Source organism: Taudactylus pleione, unplaced genomic scaffold, assembly GCF_031769625.1.
Source record: "Taudactylus pleione unplaced genomic scaffold, aTauple2 ptg000567l, whole genome shotgun sequence".
Taxonomy (NCBI): domain Eukaryota; kingdom Metazoa; phylum Chordata; class Amphibia; order Anura; family Myobatrachidae; genus Taudactylus; species Taudactylus pleione.
This window is the reverse complement of record NW_028284969.1, coordinates 504359-523484: the sequence shown is the minus strand read 5'-3', so window position 1 is coordinate 523484 and position 19126 is coordinate 504359. Positions and strand designations below refer to the sequence as shown.

At 39.5% G+C, this 19126-nt stretch overlaps 1 protein-coding gene across 1 annotated transcript in view; it reads right to left on the bottom strand.

Annotated features, from left to right (window-relative positions):
* Positions 1-18666, bottom strand: part of UNC5D (unc-5 netrin receptor D) — a 629552-nt gene extending 610886 nt beyond the window's left edge. Inside the window, exon 1 of the mRNA XM_088453040.1 lies at positions 18207-18666. Within this exon, the coding sequence (XP_088309166.1) occupies positions 18207-18291 (85 nt within the window). The 5' untranslated portion in view covers positions 18292-18666. The remainder of the gene's footprint in view (positions 1-18206) is intronic.
* Positions 18667-19126: the final 460 nt, after the last annotated feature.

The following is a 19126-nucleotide window of genomic DNA, read 5'->3' as shown; positions in this document are numbered from 1 at the left end:
ATCACTAGTGATGTCAGTGGGAGTGATTTTGGCTCTGATAGAGCCAAAATCACTCCAGGGCTTGTGGCAGGGAGACCCTACCGCAGGGTCTCCGTCGCAAGTCCGATGGCCGTGATGGTCAAGACCATCGCGACCATCATGGCCGCTCGCATATGCTGTGGGTGGTCACCCACAGCTATACGAGCGGCCAGGAGGCCGCTCCATTTTCATGGAGGAGGGCACTGATTCAGAGCGAGCGCTCTGGTCAGAGCGTCCGGCTCTGAATCAGGCCCATGGTTTTGATAAAAGTAGGTGTATCTGTACATATCATAATGGATATTTCAAGAGAGGATCAAGGTTTGGCTTAAAGTGTTCTGATTTTAAAATCAGAACACTATACAGTACATAATAAGCTCCATGGGAGAAAGGAATACCTTATTAATTTTTCTATATCTTTACATAAGGTAAAGCAAAGATCACAGTACCATTGTTGTCACTGAATATAATTTTAAATGGTTTCTTTATTGAGAATGATCATCACATCTGAATGAATTATTTTGCAGTTCAATGGAGAAGTGCACAGTATCTTAAAAGTATTGTGGTAGTATATGAACCATTGCAGTACCAGTTCTTCAATGGCCATTTCAGGATGTCAGGAGATACAAATCAGTAACATTTTTTAATGTTATCACATTTTTTGCTTAACATGTTTTACTTATTTTTGACCATTATATATATATATATAGTTTCCCACAGCAGTGCGGCACTCAGGCTCCAAATAAGAACTCAAACATGGTGAAAGTATCAACGTTTCAATATATTGAGCAAATTGCTGTATAAATTGAAACGTTGATACTTTCATCGTGTCTGAGTTCTTATATGAAGCCTGAGTGCCGCACTGCTGTGGGAAACTGTGAGTACTGGTAATGTGGGGTGGCACCTGGACAAGGTAACATATACTTACATAGAGAGCAGAGCCGTAACTAGACTTTTTGGTGCCCTGTGCCAGAAAGAGCATTGGCGCCCCCCTCATTTTTCAAAGGGACATAATGCACTCAAAAAAGGGCCATGGCTTCATGGGGAAGGGCCAGGGAAAGTATAGGAGAGGCCAGGCGATGCTGGGAATGAAAGCTACAATGCTGGGAAGGAAGCTACAAACAAGAATGATAATAAATAGAAATTTGGTAGGCCCAACTAGTGCCCCCTGACCTGTGGTGCCCTGTGCGATGGCACCGGCCGCACTACCCTAGATACGGCCCTGATAGAGAGTGCCGGATTACTGGGCTTTATATATATATATATATATATATATATATACAGTATATGTGTGTGTGTGTAGAGGGAGAGAGAAAGAGGGAGAGGTGATGCTGTTAGAGACAAACAGCAAAAAGCTTTTTATATTTAATCATGACCATTCTGTAACAAACCTCATCTATTTTTCAGGGCTGTGCGCTGCAATTTGCTGACGCTCAATCTCAATAAAGTGATGGTCTTATTAATTTGCTCCAGATGAATCTGTACAGAATATTGATCTATTACTCTTATGACCCAAATTATTCATCCGGTTGAAAGAAGACGATTAATAATACAACACCTCTCTCTAAAGTGTGAATTATCAAGGTTTCGGTGAAGAGAAAGAGAGACCTGAGAAAAGTCATATAATTATATGAGCACATTTTTATGCATGTTATGTGGCTGGGCGCGGTGCTCATAACCCCAAGGTTTAGGGTCCACAACTATAAGGGACTGATATTGTGATTTTCTTGCACTCCTTCTGACATAACTGACTGAATGCTAAAGGTAGGTATTAGGGGTATATTTACTAAAGTGAGGGTTTTTAGAAGTGGAGATGTTTCCATTAGCAACCAATCAGATTTTAGCTATTATCTTCTATATCATTCTTAAATGACAAGTAGAATCTGATTGGTTGCTATGGGAAACATCTGCACTTCTTTAAGCCCACACTTTAATAAATATACCCCTAAGAGTTAATTTTACTTTATAAACTCACCCATGTACATGCACACACAGGGACTGATTCTGAGTCACATGTCTGTCTCTTCACAGACGCAAACCGTAAGCTTTTGCATACAGCACAAGCGCAGAAGCAAGTTTATGCAATTTTGCATGTGTCCGTCCTATTCCGAGACAGCCCAAATTGGCTGGATCTATCTTCCTGTGTAATAGGGTATTTCTGGGTGAGAACTGGGCAGTGGAAAGGCGATCATAGGGACCCATCCTGACTTGTGTGAGAGTCATAGGAGTGTCATGGGCGTGAATCAAAAGCTCTGTGTGATTTTGAATCATGCGTATGGAGCAGGGAAGTCTGTTTCAGTCCGATCTCTTGCAACTACCATGGGTGCAGCTAATAATGATGACAACAGCGTAAAATTAATAGGTGGCACTGGTTCCTGCCTGCACATGCACAATCTCCAACACTAGTTGAATGGATTAGCAGAAAGAAGCAAAACAGGTTTCTGCGGCTGCTGGCAACTACAGCCACTTTGCATGCGATGTGAAATTAATGAACTCAATAATGTAATCAGAGAGGTGATGAGCTAATACATACACATATTGATGGGGTAGAGTCTAGTACAGAGAAATGTGCACTTATTGCTGCAGCACTATGTTAAGGCCAACATGGGCCTGGAGCTGAAATTTATGAAGGGCCTGTTGTGTGCCACTGCAGGCAGTGTGACCAGCACTGTGACTAATGGTGTATGTGTGAGTTTGAGATCAGTGTAGTGGGGTGTGGTCTGCACAGGTGGTGTGGCCAGTGCTGTTTGGTGTGACTATTGTCTACCTTCAAACACTTTAATCTCTCTCTCATCTTTGCTTGTAATGTAACAAGAAATGAACAAAGGGAAACACATATTTTCTGGCAGAGATCATCATATATAGGTCTCTAAATGCACTATTGATAGGGTTTTACCTGTCCTTTTGTATCTCAGCTTGATAACAGTGAGGTATGCTTGCCTTATTCCGATTTATATACCCCTAATGAATACTTAATAGAGATGAAATGCGTAGGTTGAAGGTGCTTAAATTGACTACCACAGCAGGCACTACTGTCATGAGATCACACTATAGGGTGATACAGGAGACTGGTTATAACTATCTTCAGTGGAGTCATACACTGCAACTGAAAAGAGTGTTATGTAAGCACTTTATTTTATAATATGGAAAATATTTTATCCTAATAAATATTTTTAAAAAGCATTAATGAGTGGCCATCAGCCTTTGTCTTGGGTGCTATTTCAGTATGACGGTCTACCACCTGTTTAGGTAGGTGTACCACCTACTTAAACATTGTTGCAGACCAAGTAAACCCCTTCATGGCAATGGCATTCCCTGATGGCAGTGGCCTCTTTCAGCTGGATAATGCGCCATACCATACTGCAGAAATTGTTCAGTAATATTTGAGGAACATAACAAAGAGATCAAGATGTTGACTTGGCCTCCAAATTCCCCAGATCTGAAGCTGATCGAGCATTTGTGGGATGTGCTGGAAAAACAAGTTCGAGCCATGGAGGACCCAGCTTGCAACTTACAGGATCTGTTGCTTATGTCTTGGTGCCAAATACCACAGGACACCTTGAGAGGTTTTGTTTAGTACTTAACTCCATGGGTCAGAACTGTTTTGGTGACACGAGGGGCAACTATTAAGCAGGTGATTTAAATGTTATGGCTGATGGATGTATATGTGTGTGTGTATATACTGTATATATACATATATATATATATATATATATATATTGTGTTGAGAAGGGTAGTCTCTCACCTGAATTGCCCACATTCTGGTGGGATCAGCTCCCTCCAAGGGAGAGGAAAACAAGATCTGCACATTCAGTACCTACAATAGATTTCTGGGCTGCACCGCTCAAACTGGAAATATAGAACTTCTTGTTTTCCAGTTTGCCCAGAGCCAGCAGGAAGTCAGCAGCACAGAAATGGTTTTCAAACTCTCACATGCCTGTTTGTCATTACCCTGATGCTGTCTAGCAACCAGAAAATAGGAGACAGTGTTGTAGTGCCAGGGTCAAAAGGTTTGTGCTGGGAGAGCATGGCCAAATTGTGGCTGTAAGCCACTACTGACTATTAAGAACGAGGAGTGCTGGGACATTTTATGTTATTTGCTTATTTTCTGTCATGTGCCTGTGCGTGTCCAGGCCTATGCTCACGTATGCTAAGGTGCAGTGTTTGCTGCCATTAAAAGCCACTGCTTTACCAAGTACCTGCCTGTCTGGAGTCCTCATTTCAACACCTGTGTTACAATATATATATATATATATATATATATATATTAGCAAAAACACTGCCCCAGGTTTTAGCTTCTGTCTGGTATACAGAAGCTGAATTGCAGCATTGTTAGCTAAAACACCTGTGAAAGGCTGATAAAGGGTGTGTCAATCTCAGTAGTGACTCTCACTGTCCTGGGAAACAGGTCAGAGGCATGTTAATAGACACTGTGATTACTATATATCCTGTTGGAATGGAGGTGTAAGAAGAGAAAACATATCAATGGCAGAAAACCATTGGATTCCCACAATCACTGGCAAAATCATCAACATAGGTAACTAACCATCAATGGATCAATGGTTGTTAATCATTGATGGCCGATAGCCATCCCTACTGTGAGACACAGCCACAACATCACTTCACTGAAGGCAGCACTGTCAGTGTCTGTAGTCCTTTCTACTAGTGACACCATGCAAGGGAAATTGTGGGGAGAGGGATAGAGATGGGGAGTGACAGAGTATTCAATAGAGGGGAAACATAGATGAAAAAAAGACAGTGAGGAATGAGGCTGGAATGACATGGGTGGCATGAGGATGGAGAAACACAGGGGTGGTATGAGGGTATAAAGAAACGCGGTAATGAAGCTGGAGAGAGACAGGGATACTGAGGCTGGAGAGACACAAGGGGGTGAGACTGGAGAGACATGGGGAAGAGGCTAGAGAGACACAAGGGGGTATAACATAAGAGAGACACAGGGGAGGTGTGAGGCCAGAGATACAGGGGGGGGCATGAGACTGAAGAAACACAGGGAGGCTTGAGGCAGTAGAGAACATTAAGGGATGGGGCTGAAGAGGGATTGAGGAAATATAGCAGCTACACTAGTTATCAACCCAGCGAATGACAGGCAAAAATACAAATATGTGTATGTATCATAGTAGGGATACCATATGACCATGCGTATTTCCTGTGAATATGGATTTTGCTTTTATCCAGTTGTAAGTCACATGGAGTGACACTTTCTATGTAACTGGCTGAATCCTGTTAATGTTAGTATGCAGACAGAGGGTTCTATTTCAAATATAGGCAAACTATCTTACCTTTATCGAGAACTAACTGAAAAATTGGCAAGACTGAAACTGATCCTCTGAAAAGAAGAAATTGCCAAAACTACATATAAACTGCATATTCTGCATTTATCACATTTTAAAAGTAGAATTTGGTATTAATTGTTTACAGATTTCAGATTTCCCTGTTCCAACCACAAACACACCACACAGCAAAAATAAATGTACAGTACTGCATTTATCCCAGATTTATGTACAGTATAGACCAGGGGTTCCCAAACCTTGTCCTCAATGCACACTAAAAGTTCAGGTTTTAAGGATATCCATGCTTGTGCATAGATGGTATAATCAAACTGACTGAGGTACTATTGCTATGTGCAACATCTCCACTTCTAAGGACCCGTACTTTAGTAAATATACCACATGTACTTGATTGAAAACCGTAACTTTCCAGAGCTTGTGTCCACTAGCTAACACCATAAATTCAACCCACAAGTCAGGAACCCAGAAGTCAAGTCAATTACAGGACAGCTATGTATCGTCAAGGTGACCCACAAGAAGAGGATGCAATATACTGGTGGAAGATCCTGCAGGTAAGTATGCAGAGATGTTTGTTAATTATGGCATTATAATGCGATCATTCATAGATTTCATCCTATGTGTGGTTGTTCCACCTCTATAGTTTTGAGTGGAGTGTAATTGAAATGTGTTTTACACTGCATCATTTATACACCTTTGAAAAATCTGCACCTTGATGCAGCGAAATGCGTTAGTATACCAGGGATCATCACCCTCACCCAACTTTACTGGACCCATTTGACTTGGATTACCATCGAACAGCCTGAACCAGCCTTTGGAATCAAAAGGATAAAGCCTAACTGGGAATAAGCAAGCACTACCTTTGCCTTGGATTATACCACCTATGGACACCGTGTTATCTGAGGACCCATCATTCCGGATTGTTATGAATATCTAAAAGGGACATCCCTCTATTGGTGACCAGGATTAACATCCAGTGGACAGTTCTAATATTTGCACATTTTGGCTCTCCCAGTGTCCATCACGAAGGTATTGTGTAGGAACAGGCAGACTTTGTACTTTTAGGGTTGTGGGTGAGATCTGTTTTTATATTTATATTGTCACATCAGTACTGTGAGTTAAAATACTTACAGTATATTTCTAATATGAAGTCTAGTGACATTTTATTATATTAAATAAATACTTTTTATTGAATTTCAATGCCATACATGTATATTATTACTATTTTACACATGTAATTTATGTTCAGCGCTACTACTTGTTTTGTGATTTTTATACTTGTCAGGGAGTGACTATACCTTCTTTATAATAGCTGCTTGGTTGAACCACTCATTCCAGTGCCTGTCTAGTACCATAGTGGCATCCGTTAATTTATACTCGTTTACACTTTGTCCTGGAGTAAGTGCATTGGAGAAACAAGGGTAACTCGATTTGCTCAAAGTTTTGCCCCAACCTCACTCATGTCTGCTATTTAATAATAAATTCATTATGGGTGTATATTTCAAAGAGGACAGATCCACTATTGTCTGTATAGATTATTCTTACAGTGGACTGGTCACATTGATTTAACATTTTCTGATTCAATAGAACATGACAAACAGTTGTACACTGTCTTTTTCATATGTAGTTTGAGGGAAGAGGCAGAATCTGCAAACATTCTTATGTTCACATGGTTAGACAAACAAGTCAGATAAGCTCAATACACATTTCATGCCTTTGGCAAAACAAATGACAAAAGTTAATATTAGAACAATGACTTCTTGCAGATGTTTTGTTTAATTATAGTTAGAAGGAGGAGGTTAAGAAACTGCAAAATTAGAGCTAATGATAATAGTAATTATATGAATAGCTTAATGATGATAATCTATGGGAATAATTTTATATACATAGTTTATGCTACCCCATTGTGAAGGCTCTGATTAGGGGGGTATTTATAAAATCTTCTTAAGAGGACAAGGAGAAGTTGCCCATAGCAACCAATCAAATGCTGCCTATCATTTAAAGAATACAAAAGAAAGAAAAATGACAGCTGGAAGCTGATTGTTTGTTATGAACAACACATCCACCTGTAGAAGGTCTGATATATCTCTCTCTTAAAGAGCTGAATCTACCATCTCTTTTTCTGTTCTCTGTCATATTTACAGGACTTTTGGAGCTGGTCACACCCTAAACGGTCTTTCCATTTCTGCTCTCACCTATTGCAATCTAAGTGCAAACTACTCCTTTCCACTAGTCAGCTACCCCAAAATATTGAATTCATTATGACGTGTTAGTTGGTTTGGGAGATTGGCATACTTGCTGACCATTTGGGGCACTATTGGAGATGTGGCACAGCAGAAGTTGGCAGTGTGGGCGGTGGGATGGCGCTTTTGCGTCATCATATCCACACCCCCACTATACAAGTGCATAAATTACTGGCATTGTGTAGTGGGGGCAGAGCCACAATGACGCCAGTCAGTGCATTTCACGTCATTGGTCACCCAAACCACCCACTTCACTCTGAAAGTGGGCAGCTGTGTCTGGGTGAGACTTCCCCATTCTACTAGGAGCCCAGGAGAAAGTATGGAGGAAATATGTGACAGAGACAATAAGAATGGCAAGCTACTGAATGGAGATCTCAGCAAATATGCTCAGTTACAGCTTCACAACTATAGCTAGATTATAAAAAAATAATTTTATATGTTAATCTGTAAATATTTCCTAATATATACTGTATATAGAAAAAAGAAAAGTAACCAAGTAATAAGGTTAGAGCACCTTTACATACAACTAACAATGTTGATTGTTAGGGGAGACTGACAGTTAACCCGGTCCCTGCCATGCTGGATAATGTTAGATTTGCTTAGGCGTTGTATAGATTTTATTGTTTTACTTCACGCCAGGAATACTGGAGCCAAAATGTTTACCTTGAGTAAGCATTATTTTTCCACTGCTCCCTTTTTTTACAATTAGGTGTTACTCAGCTATTAAAAATAGTAGCAGTATGTTAATGAGGTTAATGTGACACAGCAGTTGATGAGCACTTTTTGCACCTGCCTCTAAGATGTGAACAGATGTGAAAACCATGGCACAAACTCATTACCCTATGCTGTAGTCAGGTTTCCATACCCAGTGCTAAAATTAAGAGTTTCTGTTATTTTGTTTTGTTTTTATACCAGATCAGGAAAAAGTTCCTTATTTTTCAATAAAAAAACATACTCAAGTAATAACTCTGTAGTTGTTATAAAGTAATAATAACATTTAATAACTTAGAAATTTGAAGAGATGCATTGGTTTTATATTAGTGTGTTTCTTTGTAATACTGTTTAATACTTTTATGCTTTTATTTCTGTTTAATATTTTGTAATACTTTGCAATGCTCCTGTTTTTATGGAGAATTATATGTACTTATTTTATGTAGAATTGTTGTCTGTTTGTACAGCTACATTGATACAAGTACACTCTTCATAAAGTGTATACTTTGTCCATTTAACAGAGTACATGTTCTTAAAGTGATTTATTATCTACACACACTATGGGCATCCACAGAATGATTTGGGATTGCACCACTCATTGGTCTACCCAGGGCATATAAAGCTGCATAACTTTTAGCTGGATTGTAGTAGACGTTCTGAAGGAAAGCTAAATCTGAAAATATGGGTAGAAGTGTGAACCCAAGTTCAGACTTAAGATCCTGGAAATTGCTGAGTCTATCACCCCAACAAATGACCAGGTCTCAGTCCCCGACCCTGGTACAGAGCAAGGTTGTAGACTTTGACCTGGGTAATTTGCGTTCACACATAACAAAAACCCGGGTCGATGCATGTTCACATGCAAAATACCGGTACTAGGAGCCCAGGAGAAAGTATGGAGGAAATATGCTTTAACCCGGCTCGGGCCCGGGACACTGAACCTGGATTGAAACCTGTGTTTTCTGTACTTACCCTCGTTCAACATGGGTGATGCCTCTAGTTATTACTGGGTCATCTCCCTTTACACCAGACCCAGGTCTTCCAGTGACCTATATCTTCCATCAGGCAGCAGTGGCTAGAGGTGACCCGGGTCGGACCCGGGAATAATTCTGCTACCAAGCAGGGTCGTGGACCTGGGACTCCAATGTGGGTCTACCCCTTTCACTAAAAGTCTAGTCCCGTTCAGTGGGCATGCACCGGCAAAAACCTGGGTATTTAGGCTGTGTGTGAAAGGGGTATGAAAGAGATATAAATGTAATTTCAAAGTTCAATATTCTACTTTTAGAAACCCATCCCTTTCATTAAAAAATATATTTTTATGCTTCTACTAAGTTTAGGCTAAATGAATAATTAGAGCGAGTGGACATAATTGTTTTAATGGGCTGAAGCTTTCATTATCATGTTCGAAGTGCACCAAGAAATGTGCTTCTCCATCAAAGGGCCCGAAAAATATGATGCCCAAAGACTGTCATCTATGAACAGGTATATAACTGAAGTTCTTTTGCCGAGATAAAATGACTAACCACCTGGCAGCATAGCATGGAACACCCCTCAAAATGTATTACATGTAAAAGCAAATCTGCATCTGAATAGAAAGGATTCTTCGCTGTAAGGGTAATCACAGTGTGGAATTCTTTTCTATGGAATTCTTATCTAAAAGAAGTGGTAATATTAATTAAACTAGATCTTGTGTGGACTGGATGGCTCTCTTGCAAGATATGCTATACACTGCTACAATTATTACAATTCATTATTTGTGTTCTGAATAATAAAATTAAATATGACTGCCAATTGTGATCCCAGAAAGGACCCTCCACTATGGGGAAAAATTGTCAGCTTCCTAACTTTTTTTTTTTTTAGCCTTTTTCTAGATCCACAATTCTATAACTTACTGTATAACACTAGGCTGATCTTGATTTTTTTTGTCTTTTTCATCCTTCCTACAACTGAGCTATATACAGTAGCATACTCAAATATGCAGTTTTGATCCTTGCCATCTTAGCTGATACCTGTAATTTCTCATATTACTAAGAAATTTATATCAATGTGTGCAGTGTGCTGTTTTCTGTGCTGTTTGATTATGTTTTCAGTTGTGCAGGACTTTTGAGTTCCACTTAAAAAAGAATGACTGTGGTCATTGAATGTGGAGATGGACCATTCACTTGTAAAATGGAGGAATAGACCTTTGCATGCACATTCCCTCAAAATGATGTTCAATTCTGGATATAGCAATATCTGCATCATCTTTGCAAATCCTGCTATTTTTAAATGACTCACACCTATTGAAGTCAAAGCACAGCTAAATAAGAACTTTCTCTATTTAATTTCTGTATTGCTGGTGATTTATCACTAAATGTATTTGATCCTTATTGAAATACCAGGACAGTGGCAGGCTAGACTATAAAGCTAATTCTTAATCTAGAGGCTGCTCACTAGCTAAATATGTATTATTCAACCCTGGACTCCAAATATATAGAAGCGTCAAAATAGGAAAGGCAAATAATAAATCTTATATTTTGTTTAATGAGTATATCGCGCAATTGTGAAGTTACTGGGATATTAATTTATCTGCAACCCTCATGCCGCATAGTGCTCTTGATTTAAACACACCTGTTCTAGATTAAGCATATTTGTTTATGGCAATTAGAAAATAGTATTTTAAATATATTTTATTGCCTGATGATACTTCTCACGGTATATTGCAAGGGATTTTTAGCATCATGTGTAGAGTTTTATGGTTCAGAGTTCTGAAGTCTAATATACAGTACAGTGCTTTGTAATGAAACACAATTTTAAGCCGTTATAATGTTGCATACGATCAGGCTGCAATGTCCAATGATACAGGAGAGAAAATAAGAATGGAAACTGGGGAAGACGCATCATACATGTACATAAGCACAAAACACTCAGTCATGTGACGATGCAACTATTTGATTGAAAATTCCACATACACGAACGTAGCAAAAATAACACAAGTACAAATGTAAAACCTTGCAAACTTAAAATTACATGACATGTTCTGTGTTTCTCCATTACACAAAAGATAGCAATTTTCTTTGAGGAGTTTTGCAGTAACTTGCCAAGGCATGTACTGAATAAGCTGGTTATCTCAGGAGGCAGTAAACATCTAAAGTAATGTGTATGTATTACACAGTGCTAAATTATAAAAATGTATACTTTTTCATTTAAACTTTGAAACTTTTCTTGGGTCATGATGTAATTATGCTTTTCCTATTTAAAATCGGGAGCACTTGATATGAAATACTGTACGGTGTGGCTTATAAGTACATAAAGTATGACTATGACTGCTGCCACTGATTACCTCCTTCCACTCCTACCTTTAAGATTTTGTCCTGTGCTGCTCCCCACCTCTGGAACTCTGGGTTTGATTCAAATCTGCACGCAAATGTCATTGCAGTTGCAAAATTTCATGGATTACAATAGCAAAAATATGCTATTTACTCACCCGCGGCCCGGTGCTTAGAGACACCCACTGAAAGCATCTTACATCCGCCGCTCACGCACAAAACTGTAAACATCGGAAAGATCGAGTGCAGATCAGGCTCCCAAACAGCCTTCTGAGTAAGTCTAAGGTGCGGCAGATACAGCATGTCTCCAGACACGCAGATGGCTCTCCTGCTTCCTGCTGCAGCAAGGACGCAGTGGCTAACTTATGCACGCCCTGATAGCAGTATTTAAATGGTCCAAAATGCCTGCGTTTTTCTTACCACCCCCCGTTACCTGCCGCAAATGCTGAGTATCTGTCACTCACTTTGCAAATGAATCCTCTGTGCGTGATCGCAAGACAATCACTGTGCGTGCGTAGTATGGCTTTCAAGCATGCGCAATGGCGAACAATCGTTCAAACTGCATAAATATCGGCATTCCATGCGGATCTGAATCAGGCCCACTATCCCTTTCCCTATATTTATATAGCTTGTGTCCTATGTTCTGCAATGCTTTTTACTGTAAGGTTTTGCTCTTTTGTTTGTTTTGTTTGCACTGCTTCTGTTTATGTACTTTGTAAGATCGTGCTGGACACTTGTGGTGCAAGATACATAAAGGATAATAATAGTCAGTAAAATTATGGATTCTCAAGAAGGTAAATATAAAGACTCCACTGTCTTAAATAAATCCATTAATTTGATGCTTGAAATGGAGAACGTGATTCTATGCTGGATTTGCATTTGAACATATTAACACATCTCCTGCTATTTGCTCTACATGTGTTTCGGTGATAAAGCTGCCTTGTCATGGCATGCCTATTTTAACTGATTCAGTATGTGACATTTAGGTTAGTGGTGGAGACGTCATTACTCCTAATACCCATAAGTTCATTTAACTTATTGGAGTCTACTGACATAGTTTCCTCTCACCTATTCCACTAGACACACCCCTTCACATTCCTAAAAGAGTCCCATCCTTGTACAATGTTTCACAGTATTATTTCAATTATTTCCTCTACCTGGTTAATTTAGCATTGTCAGGCCCCAGTTTAATCCATACTACCTGATTACATTCAATCTCTCAGTTACCATTTTTTGCAGATGAAATTAAAAAATCTTGATGTAGCTTTGTGCTGAAAAATAAGAAGCCTGACGCCCCTAGACACTGGTGTACCAAACTCTTGACGAATCTCTGGAAGATAAATAATGATATTTTTAGAAGTGTAAAATGTATGACATGTTAAGATATAAAGTTATATTCAACATATGTTGTGCCAAATTGTTGTTGTTTTCCTCATAACAGAGAAAAGATTACGTAAGTACAGTGAGCTACAACTTGAAGATAATGAAACCATATGTGATATATCTGCTGCTAGGCAAAGAGGAAGATGTACATATATTTCATATACACCCAGGGGACAAAATCCTGCATTGTGCATTAAGCCAACTGGTGTCCAGTTGCTTTGTGTAGAGGAAATACAGTGAAGTCGACTATGACAAAAACATGAATATTATATAAATATTAAATGCTTAATTAAGACAGAATTGAGTAAGTAAACAGTCACCCTGTATCCATATGGGAGGCCATTCTTAGATGTGCTTGTTTGAACAGCTCTTGTAAATTGTGGTTAAAACTGAGGGATGACAGAAAGGTCGTTTATATAGAGCAGATTCATCACTCTTCTGAAAGCATTCTTCTACCACAGAACACAATCACTTCCCAGTGACTGTCACTATGCAATGCTAATGGTTTATATACGATACATAGCACAGAATGGTACGCACAGAGTCTCACATCTAACAGCCGTCTGTTTAACCACAGACTTGTGGAACTGGCAGAGTGCAATGGCAGGGATAGGAGTTCCCTTTCACATTTAAGCAAACTACACAATCTGCTCCTACATGCTATCAGGGAAGAGCAGTACAGTAGATGGCTTTTATGAAGCTGAGAAATCTTTCACAGATCTGGTCATATTTAGATGCTCGAGAGGACATTCCATGTTAATGTACCTGCAATTGCAGATAAACAGACAACTGCAGTTAATCAACACTTGCAATCCCACAGTTACAGTACTTGTGTGCCAGCCAACAATAGCTCAAGATCACTGTTTGTACCTTAACAATTGTGCTGCCAAAGTGATAATGTTCACAATACAGATTGCCTGGTCTTGTAAAAACATTAATCAATTATAGGTGTATTTGTTTTTGCAATGTATGATGTTTTACTTTGGGCCCACATATCGGTTGGTGGGGCATCTGCGCAGGACCTTCTGAGCATGTGCAGAACAAGTCCTGTGATCAGGGTCACAGAGTCCCCTGAGCCGCAGCTTGATTGACATGCTGCTGCCATTTAGGGCGGGGAGGGGGAGGCGTCGGGTTGCATTCATGGAAATGGGAGTGTCGCCGCCATTTCCTTGGAGTGCCAAGGCCAGTCTTCACATACGGCAGGAGCCAGCTTATGCAGCCTGTCCAAAGCATTGTAACTGATGGTCATGATTGTCGCAATGGTGATCCGAGACAGCGTCTATGGATGCTGCACTCATCACAGATGCATGCAGGAGGCGTCTACCGTATTTCCTACAGATACCTCCTTCTGCATTAACATATTAGTTAGATGGTAATATACAGCCACATCCTTGCAGCTGTGCAATACTGTGCACATCTGAATCAGGCCCTTTCTTCCTTCTTTGTGCAATAAGGGTGTAACCACATCTTACAGGCAGGATGAAATTGATCCACTGCACTCACCTTTGTAAATATATAGTAAAGAAGCTAGGACATTGTTGATGCTAATTATCTATTCTGAAAAATAACAAAACAGGGAATGTTAGAGCCATATATTGTACTACATGTTTACTGGCAAACAGAGGCAAAAGTCTCCCCAACTAACATGTATTAACAATTGTTGCTATTGTATACAAAGGAAGCTTATTTTTACAAAGTTTTTCAAGAAACATACTCTCCAAGTAATACCAGCATTTTATGGACATCATTTCAAAATAACCACATAGAATTAAAACTATAGATATGCTTTAATAAAGGACCAATGGTATATATGGAAGATCAATTTCTTGTTTTTCTCTTTGAATTATGACTACTACTGTAATATATATGACTCGTATATTGTGGCATTTTATGATTTCACTATATACATATCAGTGGGTACTGACTACAACATGTATTATACTGTACAGTATGTTTTTTTCAACAATGACAAGTGCTGCCCCCTTGTGTCTAGCATAATGTCTTTTGCAGAGCACCTGGCATATTATCTGAATACTCCCATGCTGAGCTCACACTGCCTGTTTACATGCACAAATCTGCAAAAGTAATTTTTTAAATATATGTTTTCACCTCATTATTGATTATTTGATTGTACTCTATAGTGTAGAAATATCAATAGTCATTTTATTTTGCTTGGTAGGATTAAGATTACATAATAAATTGCTTATTTATATGTAATGTTATTAAAACCACAGTATTTGGTCATGAGTTTGTGGCTTTTCTAGTTCTGAAGTGGAAAGCCCTAGGCATTCCAGCTGCTAAAGAACTACAAGTTTCAGCAAGCCTTATTAGCAATGGGTTAGCAGATCATGTTGAGATTTGCAATTCCAAATTAACTGGCGAATCACAGTTTCCTAAACCTAATCAGGGTCCATAGGGAATACACATACCATATGTTATGCCAGAGATGCTCACCCTGTGGGTCAGGACCCAGAGTGATGTCAACACATCAGTTTTTGGGGACCAGAGTCTGTGAAATATGTAATATATTCTATTGGTATCGGCCTCTTTTGGAGTCCCAGAACAATAGCACTCTGGTACCAGGAGTCCCAATACAATGACAATGTAACACTTTGGGTCTCAAACAAATGACACCATAATACCTGTGGTCTCATAATAATGGCACATCAAGGTAGAGGTCCAGAACCTTGTTACTTGAGGCCACAGAACAATGTCACTCTAACAACTGGGATCTCAGAACAAGGGAAAATTAATTTAGGGCTCCAAGAACAATGGCTCCTAAACCATACCTCTTGAAGTTCCAGGATAATGCCAAAGTGGTACTTGGGGTTCAATCACAATGGCATACTGATACTTGATGAGCCATAAAAGTGAAACCCTGATTTCTGCAGTGCAATGGCACACTGACACAGTAAAAGTTCCCCATATAAGAAGGTTGAGCGATACTATGCTAACTGGTAATGCCCAGGATATGGAAAGTTACATCCTCACATTTTTACGCAAATCAACAGAATGTATTTATCTGTTTTTAAAGCAAATACTGGTAAATAAATTAATAAACAGAGTACACTAGGAACATATTTATGTTGCAGTTCTCTTGGACAATGGGTGATATACAGATGCGTTACCCACTGGGGTGTTTATTATTGTTGTTGTTATTATTATTATTATTATTATTATTATTATTATTATTATTATTATTATACCACTACAATTAACCCCATCAGCTACAGATATCTGTTTCAGCTTTAGCCTGCACTGTCCCTCTAAGAGAGTACAATTATCATATCAAGAAACCCATCATAGGCAAAAAAAATGCCCAAAACGCAGCATAAAGCCGAATTCTCACACTCGGACATAACATTAGTGACCAATCAATTAATCTGCACGTGTATAACGTGTTAATTTTCATTATTGGAACACTGCATGCAGACATTTGAATTGAAACGTTATATGAACTCTATAGGAGAGTAGTAACCTCACTGCAACTGTCTTTGGGACATACAGTACTCTGCTAGTTTAAGGTGACAGAGAGACTGCTATGAAGATGTCACCTGAGCTTGTGTAGGAACGACCATCACAAATTTGACAAAATAACCAGGACTGAGCAATGAACTCAATGTATGCCCGGGAGGGATGGGATCCAGCCACTGGAAGTTATATAGCAGTGCAATGGGAATGGTAGTAGACGCAAAGAACTGCAGCAGTCAGCAAGCCGTGCAGATAAGAAAAAGAGCAGTGGCAGCCAGGTACTGTACACACACGCAAATGCGCGCTATGTAAGATAGGCTTGTTAATGCTTTCTCCCTTAATGCGCTGGTGTTTTGCTGCTTTGTTTGAGCTATAACTGTTGCATTGACAACATTCCCATAACGCAGAACAGTGTTTGTGTGTGTCTAATCCAACCTTATGGACTTCGTTGTACAAAGGTATGTGGATGTGAAGTTTAATCATATGCAGCGGTTGGAGGCAACCGGTGGCATTCCAGCAGGTGTAGATATCTGTCTTGCTGAGAGTTGTAGTTCTACGCTAATATGCTTTTGTAGCTTATGTAAAACACGCCAAAAATGTCCCTTTAGTATTGCTTACAGAATATTTACCCATAATAGTCTTCTGTAATCATTCTGTACACAATATGTATGTGCCATGCAATATACACATAAATTTCACAATATCACAATGATGTATTCCTAGTTATTAATTATACCATATCAGTAGCATTGTGAAAGCCCATTTGTATCACACACTGTACATGCGTTGGTCACATTTACTGTAATTATACATGAAACTGCTTTCAGATGAGTATTAATCGTATGTTAGAGAAACTGCTTGCCCCAGACCTGAGCGGATACAACATAATGTGCTGTAGGAGTATTCCCTCTGAAAACAGCACATTTGATAACAGTTTCGATTACTATTTTAATTCTATTTTACTAGTTAATTAAAATGTTAATATATAAAAAGCAAAACACCTGAGCACCCCTCTCACGTCCTCTCAGTACCTTATTCAATATAGTCAACCTGCAAAGTCTTCCTGCACATGATTCATATAAATTGAACTAGTCAAGCCTGCAACTCATTAGCCTAGGGTTCATATGTGAATTGTTTAATATCAGTTATCACACATATCTGAGTCTTATTGCTTTGACTCCACTGTGGCCTAAGAAGGAATTAAATATGGCCTTGGATATATAAGGGAAGCAGCATGCACAGGGAGGTTAACCTTTTATGTGTCTTGGGTACTAGAAAAGCATTTATAAAACGCATTCGGTCCGAATAATGACAAGTCTGTAGTAAGCAACCAGACATACATTGTACATAACTATACACCACTGCTAGTCACAACCATCAAGACATAGACAAGTTATACGCAACTATGGATACTATACATTAGCGATACTTTGTCTACTTATTAAGCTTATAGGTTCACACTTTCGTTATCTTTGTACATTATTGCAACTAGCCGTGGTACACATTGGAGGGTTTGGATACACATATATTGCACATATTATGGTGCAAAACGTTGCCTATACGTAAGAGCAGTGCCATGCACACAGGTGTACTCCATATACCAAGACAAGGTTCAAAATACATTTAATCACATACGGTGGTGCAAATGCTCACATACACATATGGCAGCGCCAGAAACACACATGCATCTGATGCATAATTGCATACATTATAGCAGACACGCCAGCACACTCCAGCAGACACCTGATGATATACTGTAGCTGTATTAGTACCTCTCTGTGCAGCTCCTACTGGGTAAAATCCTACAGATGAAAGGAGAATCAGGTAAACCAGGAAATGTCCAGGCTCTGTCTCCATCCTCAGTACAGGTCACAAACAGCCATCTCCAGTCTTCTTTGTCCCCAGTCTCTTGAGCGCAGCAGCCCTACTATAATTTCTTAAACGCCAGGAAGCCGCAACCCTACTATAATTTAGACTTCAGTTACTGAATAGAGCTTTTCGGCTTGTGCATTTTGTTCCTGTTGGATTCAAACATTTCAGAGCTGGGTGTACCTTGACAGCAGTTCTGTAAGCACAAGGAGATGCATATTCCTTGGATAGTCTGTTCTCAATGTGTGTATTCCTGGATCTTTTGAGTCATGCTCTCTGCATAACAGCAGCTTTTCATTCCTTTTATATCCTTACATGATCTGTCCTGGGCACTGTCACATTCATCGCAATAAAAGCTGTAAACAGGATTAGGAATGCATTGGTGATGGTATTTTGTTTACCCGATATCCTGTGGCTGCAGTCCTGATAAACAATACACTAGTAGAGTTATACCCCGGCCTCGGTGTTATGTTCAGGGAAAACACTACTGTCCCCTAGGAGTCTTTACTGTTCCAGTCCCCTGCTGACCACTGGATGCTCCAGATATCCCTGTGCAGTTAATGCTATAAAACATTGAAATGCTCTATTCTGCACTACGTTCTTAGCTTTTTTAATGTTTACTATTTGGTTCCAGTACTGGTCTTTTTAACTCCTGTTCTCTTTAAACCCCCCCCCCCCCCCTTCTCTCCGCCTTTTGGGAAAGCTTATTAGTTGTTTGCTAAGCTTTGCGTCCCGACTGCTTCCTTTCGCTGATGCAGCTTGTACTGCGTCCCTTCCAATCAGACACTCTTCTCCCCCCTTTGTATTCTTTCAATAACAACTT